Here is a 21,514-nt window from a genome sequence, read left to right on the forward strand (position 1 = left end):
GTTGTTTGGTTTGTTTCCCAAGGACTTATAATACAGAATTTTACTAATAGCTGGATCTTCTTTCTGAGCTGCCAAAATGTCTTCTCATCAAATACGCTTGATGGTGGATTTAATACCCTTGGATAAGTCTTCTACTGCCAAAGGGTTGGTAGTAATAGCTGCTAACTAAGATATCTTGTCAACTCTTTGTACATCTACAACAGCATTAACAACTCCTGTCCTTGTCTTTTCTGTGCATTCCATCCTATGTTTTTCCATATCAAGGGGCATTCTGGATAAAGCATCTGCCTCCAGATTAGATTTCCCTGGACGATATCTAACTTTGAAGTTAAAATGAGCTAATTCTGCAACCCACCAGTGTACTGTGGCATTCAACTTGGCAGTGGTGAAAATGTAGATTAGCGGGTTATTGTCGCTGTAAAGCATGAAGGATTATGCCTAGTAGAGGTTGTCACAGTATTTGTCAGTTAAAGCCCATTTCAGAGCTAGAAACTCCAGCTTTTCTGAATGAAGGTGATAATTCTTCTCTCCTGCAGTTTGTGGTCTTGACCCATAAGGAATTAGGTGCAGTTTTATACTCTCAGTTTACCCCTGATGTTAATATAAGACCTAATTCCTTACTGGAAGCATCTCCATGAAGGATAAAGGGTAAGACAACATTGGAATAGGCTGTTATTGTTGGCTGTACCAGGCAGTTAAATCAGCTGGTCTAAAACTCTTTGATGTTGCCCAGTCCAGGGAACTGGCTCTTTGGAGGGTATTTCTCCAGATCCCTTGTCTTGCTCTTTGGCTTTTTGATTTTTCGGACTCCACTCTTGACCGTGTTGTGTGTCAGATTCTAATGGAACAGCCAACAAGTCATATCACGGCTTTACTATTTACAAAGTCTTGACTATATGGCGACAGCAGGTGAAGAAGCCTGGCAGCTTGCCAGGCTCCCCCTATGGAGTTTAGATGTTTCTCTGCAAGAACATAAACAGCTGAGGTGTCAGCTGGATTCACCTTATCCCCTTCAGCAGCTACCACCTTTCCCAAGGAACGGACCCCTCTCTTAACAAGCTCACATTTAGAAGCTTCATTCCAAGCTTCTGCAACGGTTGCAATGCTCTCCTTACATGCTCTTCAAAAGTGCCACTGTGCACAAGGTGTCACGGAGTCCCTGGCAATGCTCTGGAACAGCTCCTCACAAAACCAATCAGGACTTTGGGGAGCCTCCTCATCCTTGGAGCAGATTGTCTTTAGGGCAAGAAGCTCATACAGCTTCACCTCTTGGGTCTGACCTTGGAGCATTCAGCATCCTCTGCCCCTCTGTGCTCTTCCCACAGCGAGCCTGCCCCAGCAGGGTCCTGGGGAAGCCAGAGGGTCCTGCATCCCCACTTTGCAGTCAGATGTAACTCTCAGCCAGCCAATAAAACAGAGGTTTATTTGATGACAGGAACAAGGTCTAAAACAGGGCTTGTAGGTACAGCGAATGAGACCCCTCATCCGGGTCCATTCTGAGGCCCAGCAAGGCAGACCCCCATGTCTGCCCTCACTCCTCGTTCCCAGCCAGCCCCAAACTGAAACCCCCTCCAGCCCCTCCTCCTCTGCTCAGTTCCTTTCCCGGGCCAGGAGGTCACCTGACCTCTTTGTTCTCCCACACCTTTAGCATCCCCTTGCAGGGGGGAAGGGCCGGGCAACAGAGGGTCGGCCATAACTGAGGCCCCTCCACAGTATTCAGGGGAAACATTAAGAACAGTCCCACTTCGTCACACAAGGGTATCGTCCAGGTCAGGGATACACATCTCAGGCGTAAATTCAGCAAGGGACTCTTCCACACCGCAGGTGCTGCAACATTCAAACTCCAGCCTGCTTTAAGGCCGCCCTCTCCTCACTGTGCTCCAAACCTAACCTACCAGCTCCTTCCACTCTGCACTAACAGGCCCATTCTCTGCTGTGGGTGGAGGTTATCTGCTAAGGAGGCCCCCGATTAAAGAACAGATCTGTCTATCTAAGCACCTATCCTAGGCTCATCATTGTGGTAGGTGAGCACCTTACTCTGACGTCACCACCTGCAAGGGCCGAGAGGCTACTGCGCAGAGGGTGGGAAATGCGTAGTTCTTTCTTTCCTTCTGAGTCATGTACAAACTCCGCCCCCACGGGCTCCATCCAGAGGTAGGAGTCTATTGCAGGGGTGGGCGGGGGAGGTTCTGTGGCCTGCGAGGTGCAGGAGGTCAGAGTAGACGATCACCACAGTCCCTTCTGGCCTTAAAGCCTGTCAGCCAGTGAGCTTTGGGCACCCTGACCGTACACTCCAACACACGGGGACACAGCAGATACAAAGTAAAAATCAGTCAAAGCAACGGCTCTTCTCTTTCCTCCCTCTTCCCAGCACACCACGTTCCATCGCCAGCCACGCAGCAGCCTGTATCACTTAAACCCATCCCACTCAATACAAATCTATCTGGCAGATCCTTCTCCAATGGCCTCTCAGGCCAACGGCTTTGCAGCATGCCCAGGAGGTCAATAGACTTCTCCCAGTTGAGACTGGCGGGCCTGGTGCCGTGTATGGGGCCAAGACGCAGCCCATTTGGGGCCCTAAGGTGTTGGGGGAATTTAGCAAGTCGGGCAAGCTGCAGCATGACATGAGTTTCTCTTGAGGATGATTAAGTGCCTAGACACATCTCCAAACAAAAACAAGCACCGTAGACTTTAGGGGCCACATTTGCACCCCAGAGGCACTATTTGTGCATGTGCACTATTTTTGTTACATGTGCAAAATCACTCCGGAGTGCAAACAGATTTTGCTCTTGGAAATTCTATTGTTTGTGCAGGTGACATAATGCCAGTTGTGTGCATGTGCGTGTGCATGTGCGTGTGCGTGCGTGCGTGCGCACCCACACAAAACAGCACACGCACAGATTGAGGCTGGCTTTGCAAATCTGACCTTACAGCATTTTTATCCTACCTGTTATCTCTGTAAAAACATTCTACTGAAGTAATTCTTCTTCTTTTATTTGCTTTTACTTTCCTGTCTGCCCGTTTCCCCTGCTCCCCCGACATCCCTGTGCTGTTTGCTAAGCTCACCTACTTCTGAGTACACATTTAAGAGCTGATTGTTATTCAGGCAACATTTCCTTCCATAAGCATGAGGCTTTTCAGAAAGCCTGTGGCATTCACCTATCCCACCTTCCCCTGCACAAAGATGTTGAGTTATGCCCCTGCTTGGTGAGAACCGCAGACCACGGCCAGAGAACCAAGAGGCCAGTTCAGCTCAGGGCCTCTGCTCAGAATAGCCGGCATGGGCTGGGTCTGTCCCAGCCAAAGGCGGGAGGATAAGGTTTCATGAATGGCTGGTTCTATCGGTGTTTCACCACCCACTTCTTCAACTCAGAGGCTGCTATATACCTGCTCTGTTTCCACAAGCCTTCAGACTGAGGCCTGGTCCACACTACGCTGTTAAACCGATCTTAACAGCGTTAAATCGATTTAACGCTGCACCCGTCCACACTACACTGCTCTTTATATCGATTTAAAGGGCTCTTTAAATCAATTTCTGTACTCCTACAAAACGAGAGGAGTAACGCTAAAATCGATATTACTATATCGATTTAGGGTTAGTGTGGACGCAAATCGACGTTATTGGCCTCATTCTTTTACAGTAGCTACCCACAGTGCACCGCTCCAGAAATGGATGCTAGCCTTGGACCACGGACGCACACCACCAAATTAATGTGCCTAGTGTGGACGCGCACAATTGACTTTATAATATCTGTTTTATAAAATTGGTTTAAGCTAATTCGAATTTATCCTGTAGTGTAGACGTACCCTTAGCATCTTACAAGACAGGTTCTTCTATCACAGGGTGACACATTGAGAGGAAGAATGGTCTAGTAGTTAAGGTACTGGACTGAGACTCTGGGGCTATAGGTTCAATTTCCAGCTCTGCTACAGACTTCCTGCGTAACCTTGGGAAAGTCATTTCCTCACTCTATGCCTCAGTTTACCCAGCATCCATATCTCTCTCTCAGTCCTTCCTCAGGCACAATTCCCACCCAAGTCAGGAAAAGCTGAGGTTTTGGCTCTCAGAGGGTTGGTCCTTCTTGTCTCCTGTAAGATCCCTCCCCACCGGCTAGGATGCTGCAGTCAAGTTCAGGTTTCTTTCACCCGCATCAACCAGTAGCTTTGGCTTCTTTGTGGGGGCCATGCCATATTTCCTCCCCTCAAGGCCCTTGGAGGGTGAGATTTTGTCCCTGTACCATAAGGAGACCTGCCAGACTGGGGACAGTCTGAGCAACAGCAAGCATTGCATGGCTGCAGAGACAGCTTGCAAGGTTTCCATCTCCTACCCCATTGCATAATTGACAGTCACCATTGGCTCTGAGGAGCCGAACGCCAGATCCAGGCTCATGTCTAATCGGTGTTGGCAGGTTTCACAATGGTACTCGAGGTGTTTCCGAAAGCCCCAGCTCCTGGATCCATGGAATTCCATGAGAATCTCGACTTCCATTGCAAAAACAAGTCGTTGATAGCCCTCGTGGTTAGGGAAAAAGCTGGAAAGCGTGACAGGAGCGCATCACAGAGCACGAGAAAGCAGAAGGCAAGTGAAAAGAACCCACAGTGCAGAACTGGTGTGAAGTCCCGTGATTGGGGGGCTGGACTCAGGATTTTTTAAGGCTTGGGAATGGCAATGCTGTGGCCACCATCAAAACAACGTACTTCGCCTGTTCTGACAGCTGGCTGGAGGAGGCAGCGTCATGGCAACAGATGCCCAGGAAGTGAAGCGCCTCCTGAGGGCGCAGGTGAGAGTGCAACCTCCAGCTAAGGTGAAGCTCACTCGTAACCCCCAGCCTGCATTCTGTGGGAGGAAAGCTGCCGGGGAGTTATAACAACAGCACCATGCCCTTTGCTAGCACTCGCTGCCTGTGGGTCTCAAAGTACTCTCCAGAGCTGGGCACATCCTTCCAGGTAGCAAGGGACACAGTATCCCCCATGATGGGGCAAAGAGTAGCTCCCCTCTTAGGAGCAGCCAACAAACTGTATTTCTGCCCTGCCCCTTGCCCCCATCAGGTCTGAGAAGTTTCTCGGTGTGATCAGGAGATGTCATATTTCCCATCTGATGCTTTGTGTGCAGGGATGTGTTTGTCTTAATCTCGGCGTCTAAATCCAGCTCGCAGCTAATCCCAGAAGCTGAGTCGCAGACCACGTGCGCTGTTCCTTTTTAATTTCGTTTGAAACAGAAGCTCCCCCTCGCTCATTTCCCAGCTCTGTAATTCAGGGTGGAATGCACGGAGCAGATAAGCGACTTGTTGGGAGCCGGCGGGCTGGAGAAGACAGCTCACCCGCACCCGCGAGTTATCACTCGCTGCAGCTGCATCCGTCTAGGTGACATCTGCTAAACAGGAAGTGCCTCTTGCCAGTTTCTTTCTTAAGAAAAAAAGGGGCTGCTTTTGTTTGCTTTCCCCCTTTTTCCTATTTGTTTGGGGTTAGGCCTGGCAGATCTTTATACATTTCTCTTGAGTCACAAAGCCACCGAGTGAGCGAGGATTCGTGTTTGTAACTGTCGAAAGACCAGGCTTTCTTAGCACTTGCTTTTTTGAGGCAGCACATTGGCCCACGTGGTGCGGGAAGGGAGTTTGGAGGGCTTTGTGGCATTCGCAACGCTTTTAATAAGAATTTAAAAATAAAAAGTTTTCCCAAGCCAGTCAATATGATCCTGTTATGTGGCATAAAAAGAAAAATGATCCTAGCAGTTGTGGGAAGAGTGTCACCAACCCCGAGAAGTCCAAAATCAGGGTTCATGTCCCCCAGAATGATGAGATTATCTTAAACATCCAGAGATGAAAAAAAATAAAGCTCTTTTTATTAGTTTCCTGGTTTCTGGGCCTTTAGGGAGTCATGTTTTCCAGCATTTCTCTGCCACCAGGAAGGTAGAAACCTTTTTAAAGCCGAGATTCTCATGTGATCCCATGACTACCGGAGCTGGAGCTTTTAGAAAAACAAACAATTACCATGAAACTGACAATAAAATAGTGAGAGTTGGCTGTGAATGGTCGTTGCTGCTAGCGCCACGGCTGTAGAAGAGTTTCCATTCCAACCCAACTCATTTCACCGAGTCACAACTTTCTGAAATATCCTCTGGAAGAGCTGAAATTCTCCAGGTTTGGAGTTAGGTGGGATTGCGAAACAAACCTTTGGCACATTTCACCAATGCTTCTGACTGTATTTTTACTCATATCCGAGCCGATCAGTGGAACTGCAAACACAGCCCCCAGTAACTTGCCTACACACTGCTCTCTTCTCTCAGGGGTCTCTCCCTCTCTTTCCTCAAAACTGGGGCAACATATCCAGCTCTCTCCTTCCACGTGCTGCCCCATCTCTGTTCCAAGAGCCACTCCCTAAGAGCTTTCAGTGCTCATTCTCCCAGGTCCAGTGTCCGCTCTGTGCAGCCCTACTGAAATCCATCAGTCCTTTCTGGCCCTGGAATGGAGCTCCTTTCCACTCTTGTCACTATGTCCCATAGAGAAGGTCTTTGTATCATCTCTGGGGGGGGCTGGGCCTGCATCTCTTGCCACTCCCTGGCACCTATTCTCAAGGAAGTTAGTAGGGTGCCAGGTGTTCCGATTTTATAGGGACAGTCCCTATTTTGGGGTCTTTTTCTTATATAGGATCCTATTACCCCCCACCCCCTGTCCCGATTTTTCACACTTGCTGTCAGGTCACTCTAGAAGTTAGGTGAGAGTGGAAGAATGTGAGAACATAAGAACATAAGAACAGCTGTACTGGGTCAGACCAAAGGTCCATCCAGCCCAGTATCCTGTCTACAAACAGTGGCCAATGCCAGGTGCCCCAGAGGGAGTGATCTAACAGGTAATGGTCAAGTGATCTCTCTCCTGCCATCCATCTCCACCTTCTGACAAACAGAGGCCAGGGACACCATTCCTTACCCAGCCTGGCTAATAGCCATTTATGGACTTAACCTCCATGAATTTATCCAGTTCTCTTTTAAACGCTGTTATAGTCCTAGCCTTCACAACCTCCCCTGGCAAGGAGTTCCACAAGTTGACTGCGCTGTGTGAAGAAGAACTTCCTTTTATTTGTTTTAAACCTGCTGCCGATTAATTTCATTTGGTGACCCCTAGTTCTTGTATTATGGGAATAAGTAAATAACTTTTCCTTATCTACTTTCTCCACATCACTCATGATTTTATAGACCTCTATCCTATCCCCTCTTAGTCTCCTCTTTTCTAAGCTGAAAAGTCCTAGCCTCTTTAATCTCTCCTCATATGGGACCCATTCCAAACCCCTAATCATTTTAGTTGCTCTTCTCTGAACCTTTTCTAATGGCAGTATATCTTTTTTGAGATGAGTAGACCACATTGGTACGCAGTATTCAGGATGTGGGTGTTCCATGGATTTATATAAGGGCAATAAGATATTATCCATCTTATTCTCTATCCCTTTTTGAATGATTACTAACATCCTGTTTGCTTTTTTGACTGCCACTGCGTGGACGTCTTCAGAGAACTGTCCACGATGACTCCAAGATCTCTTTCCTGATTAGTTGTAGCTAAACTAGCCCCCATCATATTGTACGTATGGTTGGGGTTATTTTTTCCAATGTGAATTACTTTACATTTATCCACATTAAATTTCATTTGCCATTTTGTTGCCCAATCACTTAGTTTTGTGAGATCTTTTTGAAGTTCTTCACAGTCTGCTTTGGTCTTAACTATCTTGAGCAGTTTAGTATCACCTGCAAACTTTGCCACCTCACTGTTTACCCCTTTCTCCAGATCATTTATGAATAAGTTGAATAGGATTGGTCCCAGGACTGACCCTTGGGGAACACCACTAGTTACCTCTCTCCATTCTGAAAATTCACCATTTATTCCTACCCTTTGTTCCCTGTCTTTTAACCAGTTCTCAATCCATGAAAGGATCTTCCCTCTTATCCCATGACAGCTTAATTTACGTAAGAGCCTTTGGTGAGGGACCTTGTCAAAGGCTTTCTGGAAATCTAAGTACACTATGTCCACTGGATCCCCCTTGTCCACATGTTTGTTGACCCCTTCAAGGAACTGTAATAGGTTAGTAAGACATGATTTCCCTTTACAGAAACCATGTTGACTTTTGCCCAACAATTTATGTTCTTCTATGTGTCTGACAATTTAATTCTTTACTATTGTTTCAACTAATTTGCCCGGTACCGATGTTAGACTTACCAGTCTGTAATTGCAGGGATCACCTCTAGAGCCTTTTTTAAATATTGGCGTTACATTAGCTAACTTCCAGTCATTGGGTACCGAAGCCGATTTAAAGGACAGGTTACAAACCATAGTTAATAGTTCCACAATTTCACATTTGAGTTCTTTCAGAACTCTTGGGTGAATGCCATCCGGTCCCAGTGACTTGTTAATGTTGAGTTTATCAATTAATTCCAAAACCTCCTCTAGTGACACTTCAATCTGTGACAATTCCTCAGACTTGTCACCTACAAAGGATGGCTTAGGTTTGGGAATCTCTCTAACATCCTCAGCTGTGAAGACTGAAGCAAAGAATCCATTTAGTTTCTCCGTAATGACTTTATCATCTTTAAGGGCTCCTTTTGTACCTTGAGGATCCTACATCTGCTCCTTTGTAGCAAGGGTCCCGAGTGAATTAGCAATACCCTGCTGTCCAGCCAGACCCGTCTGGATCTCTCTCTCACACACATCACATTTTACCCAGACTTCATCAGCCCCTCTTGGTCGTCTCTTCTGATGCAAGGGCAGAATCTTCTCCTTCCATGCGATGCCCTTCAGCAAAATCACATTTTGAGGTCTCCCACATCACAGATGTATGTAACATATGAACATAAGAATGGCCAGACTGGGTCAAACCAATGGTCCATCTAGCCCAGTGTCGAGTCTTCCAACAGCAGCTGGGGCCAGATGCTTCAGCGGGAATGAACAGAACGGCAATTATCAAGTGATAATTATCAATTATCAACTGTCATCCAGTCCCAGCTTCTGGCAGTCAGAGGTTTAGGGACACCCAGAGCATGGGGTTGCCTCTCTGACCATCTTGGTTAATAGCCATTGATGGACCTGTCTTCCGTGAACGTATCTCACTCTTTTTTGAATCAGTTCTACTTTTGGCTTTCACAGCCTCCCCAGACAATGAGTTGCACAGGTTGACTGTGCGTTGTGTGAAGAAGTACTTCCTTTTGTTTTAAATCTGCTGCCTATTAATTTCATTGGGTGACCCCTGATTCTTGTATTATAAGAAGGAGTAAATAACAGTTCCTGATTTACTTTCTCCACACCAGTCATGATTTTATAGACCTCTATGATATCCCCCCTTAGTCATCTCTTTTCCAAGCTGAACAGCCTCAGTCTTTTTAGTTTTTGCTCATACAGAAGCTCATACTAAATCATTTTTTTTGGCCTTCTCTGTACCTTTTCCATTTCTAATATCTTTTCTGAGATGGGGAAAGCAGAACTGCATACCGTATTCAGGGTGTGGGCATATCGTGGATTTATATAGAGGCATTATGATCTTTTGTGTCTTATTATCTATCCCTTTCCTAACATTTGCAGTGGGGGAGGTCTAGGTTGGATATTAGGAAACACTATTTCACTAGGAGGGTAGGGAAGCACTGGAATGGGTTACTTAGGGAGGTGGTGGATTCTCCATCCTTAGCGGTTTTTAAGTCCTGGCTTGACAAAGCCCTGGCTGGGATGATTTAGTTGGGGTTGGTCTTGCTTTAAGCAGGGGTGGGACTAGATACCTCCTGAGGTCTCTTCCAGCCCTAATCTTCTATGATTATGTTAGCTTGTTGGACTGCAGATGTTTTCAAAGAACTAGCCACTAAGTAGCAGCAGGAGGCAGGTTTTCCTGGAGGTGTTGGAAACAGTGCAATGCCAAGTGTGCTCTGCACACTAATTCCTTGTAGCTGTGTGGGGAAGGCAGTGCAGAGAACAATGCCAGGGCAAAGCTGCTGCTCTGAGGGGATCAGGGCGGCTGCCCCTGGCACCACCATTTGGGTGACAAAACATATAGAGACCCTGAAGGGATTTTAAAAGGCGACCAGGTGCAATGGCATCATTTCCCAGCTGCCCTGAGCTTTTCTTGCTTGTGGCAAGAGCGAATTGCTAGGAAAAATGGGCTCTGGAAACAGGGTAGAGAGCAGGAAGGCTGGGTGTCTGCTGCCCCCCACTTAGTGCCATCATCTACCCTCGTGCCAACTGCATGTGAAACTCCACCATTTGCCCTTAGTAGCACTGTGCACCCAATTGGCATGGACTTCACACTAGTGTAATGACTACACCTGGTGCAGGGCACTGGAGGATTGGCCCTTTGAGGTAATGTCTACTTGGGCCATAGTGCAACGAAGTGTGTGATAGTGTGATCTATAGTCACAAGCTTTTGTGTGAGGCCAGGCTGCTTCTCCTCAGGGTGGGCCTTGGTCTAACTGATCTGGGCACAAGAAAGTCAAATAGTTTCCTTTGCTGATGGCTGCCAGCGAGCACCATGTGACCGTGGGTTCCTGCCCTGTTTCTTCCTGCCAGGAGCGTGCTATCTGTGCAATTAGGCTGTGGAGGGATTAACACTCTCCCCTTCTGCTTGGCCAAATAACAACCCCATAGCAGGCTGCTTGCCAGCGCTCCTGATTTGACAGGGTGGAACTGGCTGCAGAAGGCTCTTTAATGATGGGAATTTAATTAGCTTGCATTGCACTTCCAACACCTCCAGTCTCTGCAAAAAAATCAATGTGAATTAACAGAAGCCAATCCGGCATAGCCTGCTGCAGCTCTGTCACACACCCAGAATTCCAGACAGCTTTATCAGCCGCGCCAGTGCGGGAGAGCCGGCTTCATGGGCAGAGAGCTCACTCACTCCCTTCCCACTTACACCAGTTCCAAAAGAGGAGTCCCATGTCGCCAGGGGAAGGACCGGGTGAAAAATGAAGCTAAATCAAAGCCCACAGTGAAACTAACGAAACCATAGCAATAGGTCCCTCCGGGTCACTCTAACTGGATATGCTGCCTTGCAGGCTGCTGCTGCTGGCTGCCTCTGAGAGCTGTCCTCTGGCCCAAAGAGGGAACGGGAAGGTGCCAACGTAGCAGGTCGATTGCTGCACCCAGGGATGCCTTTGCTCAGAACCGCCACCTACCTCCCCTCACGCCGAAGCCAGCCCTTTGACTCCCCACACAGCCGTGCGCACGGCCCTGACCCTCCCGCTGGGGAACACCACCACGCTGCTAATGGGCACAGAGCCTGGACCCAGGACTGCTGTCCGTGATGAGCGGCGTGACATTGGGCCAGCCAAGCTGTGCCCATTCCATGCCACCATTCTGCCCTACCACTGCCACTGCGCCCGCTGGCCTACCAGTCTCTCTAGCGCTAACGAGAGCTAACCTGTCCCATGGAAACCCCAAAGGCCTTGGCGCTGGGTGGCACTTCCTCAGTGGGCATGGTGCCCGTTGCCTGCCCCAGACCCTGGATACGCTGCCTGCCTGGGCTGGGGGAGGGGCAATGGGTCCAGGGAACAATTCAAGGGCTGCAGAGCACCACTGAAAGTGGGGGGAACAGAGGGTGTGGCTAGGGGGGAGCCGGGTTCTGCCCCAGGGTGGGTGTTGGAGGGCAAACCCATCCCGCACTTACTGAGAAGCAGTGGTTCCCGTCCCGTGGGGCTAGTGGGCTCCCCACTTTGGCTGCTTTCATCCCAGCGTCCCGAGACTAGAGCTGGATGAGTGGTGGGGGTGGGGAGAGCAGCCGAATTTGAGCGAGTGGCATAGCAGTGCTCAGCGGCACAGCGCCACTTGGGGTGGGGGCTCACTCTGCAGCCCACCCCCACGGTCTCCCACTTCCCAGGGGCAGGGCCTGACCTCCTCTGTGTCACATCCCCTGGGGTAAGGACCCACCCGCAATCATTTTTTGGAAGGGTGGGGGAGCCTCAGTTTCAGATTTTGCCCCCAGCCCCCCAAAACCTCTGTGCAGCCCTGCAGCCTGACATTCCCCCTCCCCCCAAATCTCCGCAGGGGCATGGGAATTACCCACCCCCTGCCTCTGTCCCCCCCTTACTTTTCCATGTCCGCCCTTGGACTGAACCTGGGAATGGACAGGGAGCTCTGCGTGGCTGGCTGTGCAGGACACAGACCCCTGGACCAGTGAGACGCTGCAGTGGGAAGCATGCTGGGGAGGGGACTGGACAGGGCCCAGCTGACACCCGCTGTGGAATGGTGTCGCTGTCAGGGCAAGTGCACAGCTGGTCTCCTAGCGCCTCGCAGGACTCAGCACTGCCCAAGTGCCGCCGCCAACAGCCCCCCTGCCGCGGGGATCCCCTTTGGCACCGGGCCCAGGTTGCAGGTGGAGAACTGACGGACAGAGAGCTATAGCGTGTTGGCTGCAGGCATGCTGGGAGTCCGTGGCAGAACCAGGAGCAGACCCTGGGAGCATCACCTGGGAGCAAGCCCAGGGCCTTAATCACAAGCTGTCTTCTCATCCTTGGCCACTCTGTGGAGCCTGCCAGACAGAGGGCCCAGCTGACACCAATGGTGCAGAGGCAGGTTTTGATGGGGACATTGGTCCACTAAAAATTGGCCTGAGACCCAGCTCAGCTCACAGCCTAGGGAATGGGCACAGGAGGCAGGCTCCCTAGTGGCCTGCCCCAGGTGTGAGGGTGTAAGGTCTTTGAGGTGAGGAATGGAGGAGAGACAGGGGGGCAGGAGCTGGGGGGAGGAGGGTACAGGTAGCAGCTGCGGGGGTGAGCGACAGAGAGCGGAGGAGGGGAAGGGGGAATAGAAGCACATAGAGGACAGGATCTGGGGGCTGGATAGGAGCCAGTGGGCACATAGAAAGTCTGCTGGGGCAAGAGTAGGTCAGGGGGAGGGGACAAGGGCAGAAGAGTCTTTAACTACTAGACCCCACTCCCCTCCAGAACCTGGAATGAAACCCAGCGTGCCTGTGGCTCACCATTCCTCAGCTGTCAGCCAATATGTGTGAAACCCACTGGCACAGTGGGGGTCTTGTTCCCTCTAGTGGCTGGTGCACCTGGCAAATAGCAGCCTACCACTGCTGCCGGTTACTCTGCTAGCTCGAGTGGTGTGAATCTAAAGGTGCTGATGATCTGAGGGTGCGGGGGTTCTGTCTGGTTCCACAGGATGGGATTTCTGTTGTTTCAGCTTGGTTTGTAACAAACATAGGAAATTGCACAAAAACGTCAATGTGAAAAATGTTAAGGTTGCAAAGTCATGCAGTGTGCAGATAGGAAATGCCAGAATTGATGCTGGCCATGCAACCTGAAGGCAGGCCTCTTGTGCATACGCATTGTGAAATGGACTTTAATGACACGATCCCAGCCTATACCGTCAACAGGACCCTGCCTCATTCAGTGCACAATATGTGAAATTTACCCTTCTGAAACAAGCAACCTCATCACCTTCTTCTGTGCAAGCCTTCCTCCTCCCCTCGCCTGCCCCGTTCATCCCTTACGTCCACGTAGTGGCTAAGTGATGCTGTGTTTATGCTAGGGATTTTTGGCCAACGTTCCCTACTGTTGCTAAGACTGATGCAGCTCCCCCAGTGGCAGCAATGCTGGAAGCACTGGTGTAGACAGGTGGCTGGATGGCCACTGGCATTTTAGACCTGTTATCTGCAGTGTTAGAGAACAAGATGGTTCGAATTGTGACAGAAGCCTTGTCTACAGTAGAGTCCAGTCATTGCTATCACCAATGGAGCTGTGTTGACTAAGGTGGGAAACTGTGGCCAAAAAACCCCTGGTCTGGACACAGCCCTGTAAGTTCCTGACTGCAGGGAGTTTGTCCTTAGTCTCTCTGGCAGACCCCAGGCTGCGTACCTAGGAGGCTAGATAGTAGGTATTATTGTTGTTGTTAATTATTGAGAAGAGATGCATCATGGGAAACAGGGGATGTTGCTGGCTGGCTGTGATCACCTTGCACTGTTTCCAAGTTCCCAGGCTAAGTAGGGCTTGTTATCAACAGCAGAAAACCGTGCCCTCTCTGTTTGATTTCATTTCCCTTCCCCCGGCCCCTCCCTGCTCCAATGCTCCTCTGAGATAAATGAAGCCAGAGTGAAGGGTGGGCCATGGCCCAGCCAGCATTATCGCTCTCTTCCTCACGGGGAGTAAATCAGGAAGTTTGCAGAGATACCCTGCCAATAAAATAAACATTGCTCCTGCCAGCAGCTGAATGGTGTGTCCCTCAACCCCTGGCAGCTGCCAGAGCTCCCCTTGGATCGCCCTTCCGGTCAATAACGCGTGCAAATGAGCAGCCACCCAGCAACGTGTCTTCTTAACCGAGCTCCAAAGCTTAGTGTATGAAGAGCCTGGGTTTATGACACGGCTGGTAGGGAGGGCAACGATGGGGAGAGACTGAGCATGTGTTGTTATGAGAGAGCTGAGCAACGCTCAGATCCAGACCCTGATATCTCAGCCCTCTGTCAATGATTGAAGGCCCAAAGTCACACACACAACGTACGGCGGGGCAGGGAATCCAAGCCAGGTCTCCTGAGCCCCAGGCCAGCACCTAACCACGGGGCCAGCAGCGCCTTCCTCTTTACAAGGAGACAGGAACTCTCCCCCCCACATTCAGATCCTTCTTGAACCCCACCTCTGCTGTGGAGCTGGCAAGAACCTGAGCCAGCTTCAGTTATGCCAGGCTGGGGCCCTACAGGAAACCCTCCATGCGGACAGACCGACAGATTAGCTAGATGAGGACAAACACCAGGCAGGAGGGCAGCTTTTATGCAACAAACCCATACAAATGGCACTACCAAAATGTGTGCCAGCTGTCACCCGGACCACTCAGATACCAGGGTGATGGGCAGGGTCTACGAACCTGAACAGATGCTGCTCACAGGTTACAGTCACTTCCTCTGTTCTTTCTTTGCCAATGGTAAGTGTCCCAAGGCTGGAGGTGATTAGAAAGTGCCTCGCACGTGGTGGAAAACCCCACGATGCAAATGACAATCATTTTCTCTGGAGAGATCCCACTGCCATCACCCCGCGTTTACCGTCCGGGAAGAGATCATCCCAAGAAAGGGCTCAGGATGAGACACTCCCCTCCCACCCTGTACTCTAGCATCACCATCAGGATGCATTATCCATTCGTTCTCTGCCTTGCCCTACCGGGCCATGGTCTCCCTTTGGCCCACAGGCAGAGCTCCCACTGAAATCAACGAGCAAGGAAACAACAGAGTCCTGTGGCAGGATATGACCCATCATGGGTATGGCACTCACGGTGGGAAACTAGAGCCAGTGATTCTCTGAGCAGGACCAGTGGCCCTAACTGCATCCCAGTAGGCAAAGGATTAACTCCTGGCCTCTGGCAATCCCAGCAAACAAAGGGTTAACCCATGGGCCCTGTTAATCCCAGCAAACAAAGGGTTAATCTGTGGGCCCTGTTAATCCCAGCAGGCAAAAGGTTAACTCCTGAGCTTTATTAATCTCAGCAAGCAAAGGGTTAACCCCTGGGCCCTGTTAATCCCAGAAGGTAAAGGGTTAACTCCTGCCCTCTGTTAATCCCAGCAAGCAAAGGGTTAACCTGTGGGACCTGTTAATTCCAGCAGGCAAAGAGTTAACTCCTGGCCCCTGTCTCCCACAGCTGCACTGGGTGGAGTAAGGAGATGGAATTGGGGCCTGCTGGCTCAGTCAGGCTCTGGGAGGAAACTCTGGGAACTCCATAAAACAGGTAGTTCCCAGGGAGCTGGAGTGTTTATGGGGTACTGGCGGAGGGCTTTAAACTAGCAAGAGCGTCAGCTGGGAGGGCACCTGTGGGTGTTCTGTGTGCCTGGTATAGCTGCCCCAAGTGCCCACAGCTGCCATACCATTCACTCCCTGCTCTGCTGATAGGACTGAGGTCAAAGGTGCAGCTTTCTCCCTCCTTACCCTGGGGGGGGGGGATGATGGGTGACCAAGTGTAGTGGTAAAGTTTTGCTCTCAGCATTGATATCCCCCCGGAGTGGTCCTGGGTATGATGGAGGCTTTCTGGCAGGCCCGTAAGACCTGCTGTGTGCCTCTCCTAGCTGGAAGTCAGTGTATAGCCTGCTGGGGGTGGGGAGGTCTCATCTCCCCCCCCCCTCCTGTGCTCCCTGTTAAAGAAACCCCGATGCTGAGGCTGACTCAGGTCAGACATGCCCACGCTGCACAATCTGCTCTCACGGGCAGCATTGCTCCCCCGATAGCCAGGTGAACCTCTATATATGCAGCTGGTTTCAGGAGCTGCTGCTGGACCTTCATGCCTTGTCTGCAGCATGATTTCTTCACTGCAATTTCCCTTCCTTACCCTTCTGGCAAGAATGAGGGAAGGGGTGGGGTGGGAAGTGCAGACCAGCCGCCAGCCCTCTGAGCCCTGTGGTGCTTCACCCAGCTCAGAGCACATCTAGATGACCCAGTGGTGACGTGTCCCTGGACAGTCAAGCTACAGTTTCTTGCCCTTGCCCGTGCTGTGGTGGGCTTGCACTGCTGGGGGACCTTAACAAGAGAAGTCTGGTGGAGCCAGGGGTCTCAGGCTGCTCCTATTTACCTTGTAAATCAGCTCAGCTGCTGGATTATTGTCTGCCTGAGAAACAGACCCTGTTGTGTGCAGCTCTGAGAGCTGGGCAGCAGCTGGGCATGCCAGGGCAAAAGCTGGAGAGTCCACACTTTAAAGCGGAACCAGCCAACCTGCCTCTAAGGCAGCCGATGCCCAAATCCTCGAAACAGCGTCAACAGGTCTGGTTAACTTCCCCTTTTGTTCCCCCTTTTGTAGGGCTGCCCTGAATGTGCGGCTGTACATGGGTTGCTGGTGCCTATGACTGTGGCTGGGAAAATCCATCTGCTGCTGGGGAAAGGGTAAGTCCAGTTTGTATGCGATCCCAGTTGGGTTTTTAAGTTTTTGGTTGATCAACTTTTTGGGTCTCAGAGAAGAATATTGAAAGGAAAGCAGAAACCCAGTGTCTTTAGGTCAGTAAATAAAATCCACAGATGCTCATGATTCTGAAAAAGAACAGGAGTACTTGTGGCACCTTAGACACTAACAAATTTATTTTGGTATAAGCTTTCATGGGCTAAAACCCCCTTCATCGGATGCAGCCACGAAAGCTTAAGCCCAAATACATTTGTTAGTTGCTAAGGTGGCACAAGTACTCCTTGTTCTGTTTGCTGATACAGACAAATATGGCTCCCACTCCGAAATGATTCGGAAAGATACTTACTATGCACCGCATAACTCCTGCAAACTCTGCTCTTAGGAGTGGTGTGGTGACAGCACAGGACTGGGAGCCAGGGGTCTCCTGCATTCTCATCCTGCCTTTGACACAGACGGTCTCTGTAGCCCTGGCTAAGTTACCGTGCCTCTCTGAAACCTGGGGCTAATGGTGCCTCCCTCCCTTCTAGAGGGCTGTGAGGATGAGCTAGGAAATGTTTTCTAGCTAGGATGGCTCAGAGGTTTGAGCATTGGCTTGCTAAACCCAGGGTTGTGAGTTCAGTCCCTGAGGGGGCCATTTAGGGAACTAGGGCAAAAATCTGTCTGGGGGTTGGTCTTGCTCTGAGCAGGGGGTTGGACTAGATACCTCCTGAGGTCCTTTCCAAGCTGGATATTCTATGATTAAAGGATGGAAAAGGTTTTACGCAGTGAAATGTTTTTGCTGCCCTCCATGGGCGTGCCCAGCTCCTGCCCATGCTAGAGGGAGGGCAGGCCAGAAGGCGCACAGTCCTGTTTCTGGGATGGCATCCACAGAGAAAGGGTCAAGATATTTCCAGCAGCAGCAGCTCATAGGTATGAACCATGTGACCTGCTGAGGTCTTGCCGCTTGGCGTCGCCGCAGCTTGGGTTCTCTGACATGCTGGTGTTTCACTGGAATGGAACCGCTCTGCCCGTGATACCTGGTGTGGTTCTCTACAGGGCTGTGTGGTACTATGGATGTGGGAAGCACCATGGAGTGTATCCCCACTTGCCTCGGGGCCTAATCCTGAGCGGTGCTGAGCACCACCTGACAGTGGAAGCAGGCCTTTGGGCAGCACTGGGGTGGAGGCTTGGATCTGCGTCTCTGGAATGCTCTCTAACGGTGTGTGTCGGGGATTCCCTGGCTTCTAGGCAGCCTGGTGTGAATTCACCTTTAAAATCATACTGCCAGGGGCTGGGGCAGAGACGCAGGCCCCCAATTCAAATACACAACCACAAACTGGGGAATAACTGGCAAGGCGGGCATGCTGCTGAAAAGGATCTGGGGGTGAGAATGGATCACACATTGACTGAGTCAAAAACATGATGCTGTTGCAAAAAAGGCTACTATCATTCTGGGCTGTATTAACAGCGTGTTGTATGTCAGACATGGGAGGTAATGGTTCTGCTCTACTCGGTACTGGAGTCCTGTGTCCAGTTCTGGGTGCCACTCTTAAGGAAAGATGTGGGAAAAATTGGAGAAAGTCCAGAAGAGAAATGAGAAAAGGTTTAGCAACCCTGAGCAAGGAGGAAAGGTTTTAAAACAAACAAACAAACTGGGTATGTTTTAGTTCTGAAAAAAGACTGAGCGGGGACCTGATAAGTCTTCGAATCGGTGAAGGGCTGTTCTAAAGAGAATGGGGATCAATTGTTCTCCATGTCCACGGAAGGTAGGAGACGTGATTGGCCCAATCTGCAGCATGGGAGATTGAAGTGAGATATTAGGAAAAGCTTCCTAACTCCCAGGGGCGAGAAGCACTGGAGCAGGTGACCGAGGAAGGCTGTGGAACCCCTGTCCTTGGCGGGTTTTAAGAACAGGTGGGACAAACCCCTGCCAGGGACACTCTGGGTTTACTTGGCCCTGCCTCAGTGCACGGTGCAGGACTGGATGACTTCTCGCAGTCCTTCCATCCCGACAGTTCTGTGATTCTAACCCCCTGGAGTCACCTGGGATGAGCCCAGCAGCTCCTGTACTTCCCTGTGCACTGGGTTAGTGGGCTGGACCTCGTGAAGCCCTGCATCCTTCTTCCCTTTGCTTGGGGGGATGACAGGGCCTTTCTCTGGCCTCCCCCCAGCACCCTCGAAAGCTCTGCAGGACAGAGACCCTCCTGCTGGCTGGGAGTGGTAGGAGCATCTCCCTCCAGTGCCCAAGCACGTGGCTCCCTTTGCCCCACTGACCCCATTTGCTTGCCACTCAGGTTACAAGGGACACCTCAGATCCCGGCATGACCATGCTGTGCTGTCCCCATGCTGGGCTACCCTCTGTAGCAGCTCGAGGAATGAGGGTGTCTGGGGAAAAAGCATTACAGAGACTAGACGGATCCACAAGGGAACAGCTTTAACTCTGGCTCCTGCAGCCCCTCTGAGCTGTCTCCCTGACCTGGAGCAGTAATTGACAGCTTGTTAGGAGCACCAATACCCCATACCTCGGGGACTGGTGCCGGCGGGGCCAGATCTTGATCTTGGCTATGCCAGGGTAACTTTGCTGTAGCCAGTGAGAGACTCTCTGGGGTGAGTGAGCTCAGAATTTGCCCCAGAATTGCTGCCGGGGAATTGGAGTGGAAAATAAAACACAATTCAGAATGACACATGAGCAAGTGACCTGATAATTAAAGAAAAGCGCCGAGTAAATAAAACATGAACGAGCCTGATTAGTCATCATGGAAATGTTAATTGCAAAGCAGACACTGCCAAGTCAGGATGCACCTTCCTCCAGCTCTGTAGCAAAATCCCTCCATTGTCCTGTGTTGCTCACAGATTGGAGACCAGAAATAGTCAAACATCTCTCTGCTCCAAACCTGGCTGCCTTCTCCTAATACTCTGGGACAGGTGACAATCCTGCTGCTGTATGAGCCAGCTGGGCAGCTCCCCTGGGCTCTGCTCCCCCTGGTCTATCTGGTTGGTTTGCCCGAGGTGCCATTGGCTTTGCCTAGCCACTCAGTCAAGCTGCCATTAAGCGCCCACCTTTGGAAAACAAGTGCATCTCCCAGCTGCTGCGGGGCCCTTGCACCGAATCTGTCTCAGTGTTTGCCACCCAGGAAGTGCGAGGGCTTGTTTGTGCCCAGGGCTTTCCCTGTGCTGAACACCTGTCTGGCTAGTCATGGGCTGCTCCACTGCACTGAAATCCTGTTTGCTAGATGGGATGAGTCAACATCTCAGCCCTCAGTGCCCATGTAAACAAAGTGGACAGCTTGGCAGCTGTAATTGCTACCACCTGATCCGTCCGGGATTGGTTTGTTCCACCTCCCATCCAGAGACCTTGTGTTCTTACCTTGGCTGGTTCCCCTGGAGCCCCTTCCCCAGGCGCCATGGCAAGCGGAGGCAGAAGCTCGGTTTTCCAGCTTGGAAGAGCCTCCAGCCATTACAGCCAGTCGGTTGCTTGCAGTGCCAGCTGAACTATGTGGTGGTGGGCTCCAGAAATGCAGTGCCAGGCCCTCTGCTGCCAGCACTGCTGGAGAGGATCCTTCCCCAGCTCTACCTGAGCTCTCGGCTGGAGGCTAGCTGCGTCAAGAGGCCGTGCAGGCCTGTGGCGGGTGAGTCTCTCACATGCTCTCAGCCACTTTGCAGGGGAGAGGAGCCATTCTAAATCCACACAGGAGGAGAGGCCATTGCATAACAGACAATGCAGGCGAGCGGCTGCTGGTTCTGTCCCTGGGCCACCCTACCCCTGAGTGTCTCTGACTTACTGCTGTCCAGCCTGCTCTGGAGTGTGCCTTGCAAGAGGTGCTGGGTGCTCATGTGACTGCCAGGGTTGATGTGGAGGGGGAGTTGTGTCCCATGGTGAGAGGGGAAGGCAGACAGCTGCCTGCTGGTGATAATGCAGCAGGGGAGGAGGACTGGGCAGCTGTACCCTTGTTCTTCCCCCAACAGGAACCATCTGTGACCAAGCCCAGCTCTGTCTTCCCTATCACCCATTCCGGTCTGACTTTCCAACAACTTCCCCTTCGCACTGGCTTCACTTCCCCACTCTGAGCGGGGCCAGTGCAGTAGCAGCCGCAGCAGTGGCCAGGCTGAGGTGGCAAGTTCTCATTTTCCCGCAGGGGCGGGGAGGGCGGACAGGGAGTGCAGGCGGGAGCTGGGCCTGTCAGTTCTACATACAGCAGGCTGGGTGTCTGCAGCTGTTCTCGTCTGGAACTTGTCTCTTAGGGGGGACTTCAGAAAGGCCTGAGAAACTGCCAAGACCATCCCTGGCCTGGTGCCATGCCCTGGGCCCGCTGTCACACCTCTGCTAACACACCTCAGTCATGCACCCTCTGGACCGCAGCCCTCACCCAGCCCCAGGTCTCTGCTACATCTCAGCTGGAGAACTGGGGGAAAATCCCCCATAAGTCTTTGCAAGCTGGAGCCACTGACTTTCTTAAGTGGTCCTGGCTTCTTCTGTCTCTAACATCTCTTGGTTCCTGCCTTCCCCCCCACCCTGGGCTTCCATGTGCCCCGATGCTGCTGACGCGCAGGGTGCAGGCCTGGGGAAAGGAAAGGACTTGTTAGAGAGAGAACTGAAAGGCTGTATGTGCATCTGCAGGTGGGAGGGAGGAAATCTGTCCTAAAAATATAGCCGTGACTGCTCGCTCCCTGAAGATGGCTCAGCAGATGGTATGTCTCTGCCT

General features: G+C 51.1%; 1 protein-coding gene across 2 annotated transcripts in view; it reads right to left on the bottom strand.

The window, feature by feature from the left end:
• Positions 1-20,659, bottom strand: part of CBFA2T3 (CBFA2/RUNX1 partner transcriptional co-repressor 3) — a 112,158-nt gene extending 91,499 nt beyond the window's left edge. The window contains exon 1 of one of the 2 annotated variants that reach the window (XM_030582008.1): positions 20,179-20,659. In XM_030582008.1, coding sequence (XP_030437868.1) covers positions 20,179-20,269 — 91 coding nt within the window. In that variant the 5' untranslated portion in view covers positions 20,270-20,659. The remainder of the gene's footprint in view (positions 1-20,178) is intronic. The other variant, XM_030582013.1, reaches the window with a different exon arrangement.
• Between the last annotated feature and the right edge of the window lie 855 nt (positions 20,660-21,514).

Source organism: Gopherus evgoodei, chromosome 12 (assembly GCF_007399415.2).
Source record: "Gopherus evgoodei ecotype Sinaloan lineage chromosome 12, rGopEvg1_v1.p, whole genome shotgun sequence".
In the NCBI taxonomy this organism is placed as follows: Eukaryota; Metazoa; Chordata; order Testudines; family Testudinidae; genus Gopherus; species Gopherus evgoodei.